Source organism: Lactuca saligna, chromosome 8 (assembly GCF_052625555.1).
Source record: "Lactuca saligna cultivar CGN05327 chromosome 8, ASM5262555v1, whole genome shotgun sequence".
NCBI classification, from domain to species: domain Eukaryota; kingdom Viridiplantae; phylum Streptophyta; class Magnoliopsida; order Asterales; family Asteraceae; genus Lactuca; species Lactuca saligna.
In genome coordinates this window covers 59,954,551-59,965,176 of record NC_136424.1, presented here as the reverse complement: position 1 = coordinate 59,965,176, position 10,626 = coordinate 59,954,551, and the positions used below count along the sequence as shown (strand labels likewise).

The following is a 10,626-nucleotide window of genomic DNA, read 5'->3' as shown; positions in this document are numbered from 1 at the left end:
AAAAACAAAAACGCAAATAGTTTTTATAGAATTTTTACCTTTCTAAAGACCGTTTGATATACCTTTTATCGAGTCCATTTAAAGGTTAGATCTATTTTGATTAAATTTAGACAGTATAATATAACATTTAAAAGTCTCTAATATTTGATACATCTCTAAAGCTTTTATTGAGTTAGATTTTTAAAATGTGCCTCACAGTCAAATATTGATTTAATTAGATATATGATTGAATAAATAATTATCAATAAAGAAAATTATATAAAAAGTATTTATTTACGGAATTTGATGGGTGTTGTCATGCTGTATATAACAAGAAATAATGTTGGTCACTCGACAGTGGGAAATGAAATTCGCTCACTTTTTTAGTTTTTTTTTTAATAATATTTAAATTCTTATAAATCGGTTGATACATCATTGAACCCAAAAAAGCAGCGAATCAAATATTTAACCTCAATTTTCCATCTCCGATCTGAGAAATTGAATGAGTGGGAGCGAAGGAAGCTCTGGACATTCAGCCGGAGATGCGCCAGCGCCGGCGCCGGCGGTGGGGAAGAAGAGGGATAAGGCTAAAGTGAGCCGAACGTCGTTGATACTGTGGCACGCTCACCAGAACGATCCAGCTGCCGTGAGAAAGCTGTTGGAGGAAGATCAGTCTTTGGTTCAAGCCAGGGATTATGATAATCGAACTCCGCTTCACGTTGCTTCGCTTCATGGATGGATCGAAGTTGCTAAATGCTTGATTGAGTACGGTGCCGACGTTAACGCGCAAGATCGCTGGAAAAACACGGTAAGAATGTACACACTGCAAACAAATTGAATACTAATTTTTCTACTCAGTTGTAGTTTAAGATGCTTGTAATTGAGGAATTGTTGCAATTCAATTGAGATCGGTGAAATCTAAGAAACGAATTGCCAGGGTTCACTTGAATTGTTTGAGTTCCTACAATCCTTTATGCTTATATTTTAGAAGTGTAATTGAAAGTTCGTTGAACAACAGAACAAGTAAGGTTTTCGTTCATCACTGGGGAGAAATAAGCTTTCGAATCTGTGTCTATAATCTTTGGATAAAAGAAGTAAGGCACAATGAGTGATCAAGGTGTTGTTTGCAGCCTTGCAGAGGTACTCTTAGCTTTTGCACATTAGGAGATAGCTTATATCAGGAACACACATAGCTAAGCCAATATGTATGTGAGTGTACATGTGTTACAAACAAACCAAGATTAGGAGAGTTTATGCCCACTCGTTAATATGCAATACATTCAGCTTCTTCTCGATCTTTCTAATAGTTTCAGACAATTGATTACTGAGTTAATCTTGACTTATTCTAAGCTTTCAACACATTTGACCAACTCACATTACTTGATTCAAACTCATGACAGCCTCTAGCTGATGCAGAAGGAGCTAGAAAATATAACATGATTGAGTTACTAAAGTCTTATGGTGGCCTATCATATGTAAGTTCAACACTCATCACTCTATTTTGATTATACTTTATGATGCATGTCATGTTGCACACCTTTACATTTTCAGTAAAGAATGCACTTACCAAAACATAACATGTTATCTTGCACATGTTAAGGTGATCTTTATATCCTTTTATAGGCCTAAAGAATTTGGCATCTTTTATACAGGGCCAAAATGGAAGCCATTTTGAACCAAGACCTGTCCCACCACCTCTCCCAAATAAGTGTGACTGGGAAATTGATCCTGTTGAGCTGGACTTCACAAACTCACACATGATAGGAAAGGTCTGCTTTCTTTTTCTTTAATCTTTATATATCTTTTTTCATCTTAATGATTGACTTTAGTGATAATAACTAGTTCATCAAATTAGGGTTCCTTTGGTGAAATTGTGAGAGCAAGTTGGCGTGGAACACCAGTAGCTGTAAAACGTATACTTCCAAGTCTCTCAGATGACAAATTGGTGATGTGAGTCTTCTTATGTTTATCAATAATGATATAATTTTACTCTTCGAATTAAAAAAATAATATTTTATCACCTTGTGAATCCAGTCAGGACTTCAGGCATGAGGTCAATTTGCTTGTCAAACTTCGCCACCCTAATATCGTGCAATTTCTTGGAGCTGTTACTGAAAAGAAGCCATTAATGCTGATAACCGAGTATCTACGAGGGGTATATAAATAAATTAATTCTAACATCACATAAAAAATAAAAAATAACAAATAAAAACATTTTATAAGGTTTCAAGGTCTGAAAATTGATATATGGATGCAGGGTGATCTTCACCAGTGCTTAAAAGAGAAGGGTGCACTAAGTCCAACAACAGCTATAAACTTTGCTTTAGACATTGCAAGGTACCTTTTTATTTATTTATGAATATGATACACAAATTACAGGAAATATCAACATTTTTTTATTCTCACTATCAATATGAGCAATGTAATTTTCTTTTAGCTATAATATTTATGGGCCTTATACTTTATTAGTTTATTTGATACATTCTGCTATTATTGATAAAAAATAAAACTACATGGGTATTATGGTAAATAAATGTAAGTATATTGCCTATATTGGTAAAAGAGTAAAGTACTAAGTTTGTGTTTGTTTACTTTTTATGTCTACAGAGGAATGGCTTATCTTCATAATGAGCCTAATGTCATTGTTCATAGGGATCTAAAACCAAGGTTTGTTTACCTTATTACTTTTGCCACGTCAGCTTTCAACTAATTTTTTTTAACAAAAACCTACTGTAAAAAAACTTTCTCCAATCTTCAACCTTATCTATCTTAAATGTTATAAAAAGTCCTCCCTTATAATGTGTTATCTTTTTAAACATACATCATATTTTTTTAACAATGGTTGACATTAGTATTTAAATGATCTTTGATATTTGTGTCCTTTTGAAAGTCAACAAAAATAATCTTTTTTAAAGATATAAAATATATTGATTTTTATTGTTTTTGTTTTTGATTCAGGAATGTTCTTTTAGTGAACACTAATGCAGATCATCTAAAAGTTGGAGACTTTGGACTTAGCAAACTAATCAGGGTTCAAAATTCTCATGATATTTATAAAATGACTGGAGAAACTGGAAGCTGTATGCACCATTTATTTATTTATTTATATCATATAGTTTTACTTTTCCCTTATAATATTTATTTGAATTTTCATTAATCGTTTTTTTTTTCATGGTATGCAATATATAGATCGTTACATGGCTCCTGAAGTCTTCAAGCACAGAAAATATGACAAAAAAGTCGATGTCTTCTCTTTTGCGATGATATTATTCGAGGTAATTTCTTTTTTATTAGATAAAAAGTACATTTTTGGTCCCTGAGTTTAGTTCATTTTTGCAGTTTTGGTCCCAGAAGTAGTTTTTTTTACTTCATGGACCAAAAATGTTACAAAAACCTCAGATAAGGGACCAGATTTGGAAAAGAAAACTTTTTGGGACTAAACTTGAAAAAAGAGCTATACTTGGGGACCAGAATTGCAAATAGTAGATTTTTTGACAATGATGTTTTGTTTTTTTTAAATAGATGATTGAAGGTGAGCCACCATTATCAAATTTTGAAGCTTATGAAGCAGCAAAATATGTAGCAGAAGGAAACAGACCTGCATTTAGAGCAAAAGGTTACACCCCTGAATTGAAAGAGTAAGTCAGTTATAATTAATTTATAATAATATAATATTAGGGTAAATAAATTTAAACATAATTTAATTGTAATTGGTATGATGATATTTGGTAGGTTGATCGAGAATTGTTGGGCAGCAGATATGAACAAGAGACCTTCTTTTTTGGAAATTTTAAAGAAGCTTGAAAAAATTAAGGAAACGATACACCCAGATCATCATTGGCATCTTTTTAATTAGTAACAAATTTATCATCATCTATTTCTGAAAAAATATATATATATATCTAAATAGCCAGTTTTACTTACACCAAAGGTTTTCAGGTAAGTATTGAGGAACTTGACGAATTTTCAGATTTTTTTTTTTTTTTTTTTTTTTTAATAATGAAATCTTATTGTTTATACCACACAAAATTGTTGTTGCTTGGAATGGAAATACATTTTAGTTGTTTGCATTTGCTTTGCTACTTTATGATTCTTGCCTTGTAAATGCTATGTTTATTGTCCTTTTTCCTTAAAGATGATGTTGCAAATTGTAGTGCATTTATTATTTTTTTAAGTTAAAAGGACAATTTGTTTGATAAAGTTATGTCGTAGTCATATTTAATAGTCCAATAAGTTGGGTAAGAATGTAAGATGTATTACAAATCAAAATTTGGTATATATATATATATATATATATATATATATATATATATATATATATATATATATATATATATATATATATATATATATATATATATATGGGTAAAGTGAATATACCTAATAACCTTATATAAGCTTAGGTACCTAACCACATTATATTACATTGTTTTGCATTATATTTCCATTGCAATCGTCGAAGATTCTTAAACTTCAACCTTTAACTTGATTTACTTCAAAGATTTTCAGACATTCACCATTGTATTCCTCCTACACTATTTGATTTGTAACGGTAGTATATGAAGCCCACCAGAGGGTCTCCGATAGAAAAACGTCATTTGAAGGAAGATAATGGTGAAAGTTCAAAGATTTTGGAAGCAATCAAGTTATGAGGTTGAGTTTTAAGAACTTTGTGTGATTACAATGCACATATGATACAAAATTAGGTAGTATGATGTGGTTAGGTACCTAAGTTTATATAAGGTTATTAGGTATATTCACTTTAACCTCTATATATATATATATATATATATATATATATATATATATATATATATATATATATATATATATATATATATATATATATATATATATATATATATATATATATATATATATATATATATATATATATATATATATATATATATATATATACATTTTGACATCTTAAACGTTGAGTTTTGTTTTTTGGTGTTTTTGTGATCAATCATACAAATATCATTAAATTCTGACACAAAATTTAATAATGAAAATATACGTTATTAAAAAATCGGTTAGAGGTTCCGCTTTTTAGAACACAAACTTGGTTTTAAACCAATCTAGTTTTGATCAAACTGGGTTATCTTTGTTAGGGGAAAAACGAAATGATCCGCTTTTTTATCCTCTTGTGCACCATAACCCCAGCCTAATGGCCCAATCCAATTCCAACTGTGTACGCTTTATGCATACCCAACATTTTATTAAAAATTATTATTTATTATTAGTTTTTATTCTATTTACGATACTAAAAATAGGAATAAAAAATCATCTAAAAAATAAACAACTTGTTTTAAATAGAGCTGACAACGGATCGATCTGGGTTGGGTTCGGGTTCAACCTATTTATTAACTGGGTTGAAAATATCAATCCAACCCAACCTGTTTATTTAAATGTATTGATATTTCCAACCTAACTCAACTTTATAGATAAATATGTTGCCACCGGGTTGAACCATTTATGTAGTTCTCGATCCAACCTATTAAATAAATGAGTTAAACTTAGGTTTACTTATTTAAAATCAAAAAATTTAATACATTAACTAAAGATTATACTATATAAATCCGTTTCAAACATAAATAAAATTTCAAAGTACAACAAAAACACAATCACAATTTACAAATTTGAATAATTTGATCATATAACATAAAACATATTTAATTTCAAATGGATTTTGTAGAGTGGCTAGTATTTTTGAGGATAAGTAAAAAAAAGATGAGAATTATGATTATATTTTTTTAAAACACAAATAATAATACAACATTTTAATTTATACATTAATACTTTGATTAATACATGATAATATTAAAATAAATAGTAAATTAAGGATATATTAAAGTTAAATGGGTTGGTGAGTTGAAAATGGGTTGATAATTTTTATCGAACTCAACCTATTTAGTTAAATAGGTTAGACGGATTGATTCATTTAACTTAAATGTGTTGAAAATCTCAACCCAAAACGCTAATTTTGGGTTGGGTTGACGGGTTGGATTGATTTTTACCAGCTCTAATTTTAAATCACGAATTTTGAGATTGTATATTAAAATATGCTAATTCTCATGTGGCTTGGTTTCTTAAACAAAAACAAAATATTAATTTGACAAAACTTCAAAATGGTTCCTGTGGTTTTCGAAAATATCAAGTTTAGTCCCTAAGTTCAAAAAACCTCACAGATGGTCCTTGTGGTTTCAAAACTTTTAACATTTGGTCCTTCCGGCTAACTCCGTTAGCTTTTGGCCGTTAAGTGGAGGGTATTTATGTTATTTCGCTGCCACAGAGACCATTTATAAAGATTTGTCTTATTTTAAAAAGAAAAACTAATTGTTTAATATTAAAGGGTCCCACCTCTCTCTCTCTTTCTCTCTCTCTCTCTCTCTCTCTCTCTCTCTCTCTCTTTCCCTCTCTCTCTCTCTAATTTCGTCTATATCAAAACACTTATAAGAAATCAATGTGTATAGAGACCAAAAGAACCTACAAAATACAAGTATATTTAGTTTGTAGCACATTCTGAATCATTGTTGTTACCCGTAGATAACCATCTCTCATCGGAAATCTCACACTGGGTTCATACTCGAAATAAGTGTGTCTGTATGTGTTAATCCTCTAAACTCATATTTTGATTCTTCTTTATGGTTATCCAATCAACCACATGAACTCATAACATCTGATACAGGAAACATCAATGATAAATTGTTGGTTGGAGGCTTATTTCTGCAAGATTAAAAACCTTGAAGATTGTTTGATTTATTACCCACCCAAAACCCTACGCTTCATCCCCAAATTGTAATCCCTTCGAATTTGATTTGATCCATAAAGATTATGAAAGATTATGTTGGATTATCTGTATGTAATGCGAGGAAATCATGGGTTTTATCTCCCTTGCATAGTCATCTTCATTGTGAAGGGTAGGGAGGAAGAACAGTAATCGGAAATTCTTAGAGCCAGCTGTCACTGGTGGAACATGAAATCTGTGTCAAATGGAACATGAAATCTGTGTCAAACATGAAATTCTTAGAGCCATCTGTCGCTGAAGAATGCGAATCCCAGATCAATGTTTGGGGTGTCAAATGTTCATCGGAAGTAGTGGAGAAGAAATAGGAAAGAAAACGAAGAAGGTCTACAAAGGATTTCGTCTCTGTAAATGGTTGGGGATGCACCCGTCTTCTTTCTTACGAACATCATCATCTTCTTCCTTTCTTCGTATTCCAACCAACACCACCACCCATCTCTGCCTCCGTCGATTGCTGGGTGCTCTAGAACCCTGGATTTGAGCTAATTTGACACGATTTTGTTGAGACCTTACTACTTAAAGTCAATCAGATCTATCACCTTTCATTCTTTGCTTCCCTTGTCAATTACAAACACAATATGGTCAATACAATCATATTGGAGCATGCTTCTTGCTAACAAACATCAGTGAAGACATAAGTTGAAGAACGAGGATAAGAACGATGGAGATGGCAGTGAAGATTGGTGTCATCGCTAAAAAGATAGTGGCATTGGAGGTGGGTTTCAACAAGAAATGGAGTGGCAGAGCAGGAGGACCACGATTGAGGTGGAGGCTGGAGTTTATTCTGGGTTTTTTCTTTGTATGGTTTTCCCTATTTGTTCTAATCTACAAGAATCAAATGAAAGAGGTAACTAATGAAGATTTTGTATCAGATTCATGGTAAAATTGATTTTGACTTGATAAAATCGAGAGAGAGAGAGAGAGAGAGAGAGATGGGGTGGGACCCCTTGCATATTAAATATTAAATATTTATTTATTTAAAAAAAAAAGTAATTAAAAACCTCATAAATGGTCTCTGTGTAGCGAAATGACATAAATACCCTCCACTTAACGGCCAAAAGCTAACGAAGTTAGCTGGAAGGATTAAATGTTAAAAGTTTTGAAACCACATGGACCATCTGTAAGATTTTTTGAACTTATGAATTTGATATTATCGGAAACCACATGGACCATTTTTGAAGTTTTGTCTATTAATTTTAACCAGATGTATCAATTATTCGTTACACTCTAAACATCCGCATCCCTTTTCCTATTGGACTTTATTTTTAACCTTTAAAATTTATTAAACTTTGACTCGTTTAACTACATGTATCAATTATTCATTACACTCTAAACATCATTTTATTGATATTCAAATATTGCCTAGGCTTCAAATACTATTAACTGGAAATTAAAAAAAAAAAAAAAAAAAAAAAAAAAAAAAAAGAATACACGATACTCTCCATTAACAAGAACTAATTACATATTTTGAATGGCAAGATACCTAAAACATACAATAGTTTAGCTAGTATGATATCCTAAAATACAATAATTGAAGTAATGCGTAACAAATGATAAAAACTATATACAACAAAACAAGATTAAGTTTTATTTTTTGGTTATAAGAAATTAAAAACATTGTTAAACGTGTTTTTTTGTTGAATTAACTTTTTTCTTGAAATATTCAATGTTTTGTTGAATTAAATTTTATTTTTTTGAAATATTCATATAAAAACGTCCTTAACACATTATTGGAATTAACATTTATTAAAAAAAAAAACTTTTTAATATTAAAAAAACTTTTTAATATTAAAAAAACAATCCATATAATTAAGTGGTATATAACAAGTCTATATTGTATTCAACAACAAACTACAAGATCTCATGCTTTAAAAAAAAAAAAAAAAAAAAAAAAAAAAAAAAAAAAAAAGTCTACAACAGCTATTAACCTTGATGCTATGGAACTAAATGAGCTTCTTCTTTTCAAAAAATGATTTCAAATGCCATACTTGCAAACCTGCAACTGACAAGCAGACGAACAGTGAAAGAAAACTCAATAACGCCATTCTTGAATTTGTCTTGTTATTAAGCTCTTGCATATCATGTTCCCTGTAACAACCACACAATAAATCACCTCCCATTAACCTTAAATAACTGCAGCAATCGAAACACAAAGATTGTTGAATCACCTTTCTCGGAGATAAAACATCTCTTCATGAATGGAACTCACGAAGTCTGCAAGCTTTTTTAGCTCCAACTCCATTGCCTATAAAAAGAACTAATTTACCGATTGAAATTTGATTTATCGCATTGATGATTGATTGTATGCATTGTGGGAAGAATACTTACATCTACAGAACCTTTTTTGGCTACATTAGACCAATCTTTAGCAGCCAAGCCAGATCTCCAATCGAACTCGATAGGAATTTTAATGGAGGGATGATGATCGATGGCAAAAAAGCATGCCATGTAATCCCCTCCCTCAGTAGCCTGAAATGCAAACTGTCCCGACTGTACATGATCGGCGTAGTGATAGGAGTTCCCGTACACCGAAGTCACCTGAGTTACGAAGGAAGAACAAGTTCAATCAGATCATGTTTAGCGTGTGACAAAATCACGTCTTCATCCCAAAATTCGCTCAAATTTGACCACATAAACACGAAATCCCAAAACAGAAAAACCAAAATTGACATCTCCACTAGTAATTAAACAAAGTTCAGAACTCTGCAACATCAGAATTCTCTATACAAGAAAAGCAAATGCATGATAAAACTCAAGTTATCGAATTGGGACAAAAGATGTACATCGTAATTGACGATTTCGAGCTTAAGAAAGTGAAAATTTCTGAGTCATTTATTTGATTGTATTTGATTTACCCTGATAGTGAATTTGTGGGATTCAGGTAATGGCTGTCCTTCGTTGGGATTAACTACGGAGTAGTGACCGACTGTCATAGAATTGCTTTTGATGTCTTCCGATATGCATTTTGTATGGCCTGATTCGATCTCGAAACGGATGGATTGTGCGACTATGGATAGAAACCCTAAGATTAGAACGCCAGCGAACATAAATTTTGGTAGCTTCATGGTTAAGCAGAGGTTTTGATTGGGTTTGCAGGTTTTAGCTAAATTCTAGGCGAGAAGGAGAAAGAGATGATGTGGTTATGTTGGAAGCTTTGAAGAACCAAGACTCCGAATCAACCAAGAGTCCATGGCCTTTCAACATCAAACCTTTTAGATTTGATTACCAAAATAATAATAAAAAGGTTATATGTATCCTTATTAATCCACAAAATATTGTATAATATAATCATAGTCCTTAAACTTATTTGCCTCAACCTTTATTTAAACATTTTTTTATATATTATAATCAATTTTTATGTTTTTTAAACATTCTAATTTAAAAAAATAATAGACCGACTATATTACCCCTAACTATTAATACTCTTTTAACAAAAACCAAGTTGACATCATTGTTACATTGTCTCTAACATTTTTGGAACTCACGTATCACAGACGTACACGCACATGTTGGATCACGCATTTAATCCTAATTTGATCGTATATGTATACATGCTTCAAAGAAGCAAGGATCGTACGTCGCTCTCACACTGTCATCATTAAATCAACATCAGTATTGTTATGAAATGTCAGTTAGAAACAATGAGCTATCAATAATTTTCTACTTGTGAATAAAAATTATGGTCATCGATTTTGATTGTAAGTTCGGAATATTGATTACTCAATTATTATATTGAACAATGAATTATGTATAGAGCTAGTGTTATAATTTACACATGGACTATTACTTTGTGTAATGGGACTTACACGAACTATTTTTGTAATGGTCAAGACCGT

At 31.2% G+C, this 10,626-nt stretch overlaps 2 protein-coding genes across 2 annotated transcripts; one reads left to right on the top strand and one right to left on the bottom strand.

Annotated features, from left to right (window-relative positions):
* Nucleotides 1-378: 378 nt before the first annotated feature.
* Nucleotides 379-4,049, top strand: LOC145012025 (serine/threonine-protein kinase VIK-like). The gene is made up of 11 exons (XM_078970788.1): nucleotides 379-787; nucleotides 1,380-1,454; nucleotides 1,632-1,748; nucleotides 1,835-1,929; nucleotides 2,014-2,134; nucleotides 2,237-2,316; nucleotides 2,587-2,646; nucleotides 2,938-3,059; nucleotides 3,169-3,254; nucleotides 3,502-3,617; nucleotides 3,712-4,049. The coding sequence occupies exons 1-11, from the start codon at nucleotides 482-484 to the stop codon at nucleotides 3,833-3,835; spliced, it is 1,302 nt and encodes a 433-aa protein (XP_078826914.1). The 5' UTR covers nucleotides 379-481; the 3' UTR covers nucleotides 3,836-4,049.
* Nucleotides 4,050-8,592: 4,543 nt separating this feature from the next.
* On the bottom strand, nucleotides 8,593-9,998 carry LOC145011151 (transmembrane emp24 domain-containing protein p24delta9-like). Its single transcript, XM_078969789.1, has 4 exons — nucleotides 9,646-9,998; nucleotides 9,119-9,328; nucleotides 8,959-9,035; nucleotides 8,593-8,878 (listed from the first exon to the last, which is right to left on the bottom strand). Exons 1-4 carry the CDS (start codon nucleotides 9,853-9,855, stop codon nucleotides 8,734-8,736), a joined length of 642 nt encoding a protein of 213 aa, XP_078825915.1. The 5' UTR covers nucleotides 9,856-9,998; the 3' UTR covers nucleotides 8,593-8,733.
* Between the last annotated feature and the right edge of the window lie 628 nt (nucleotides 9,999-10,626).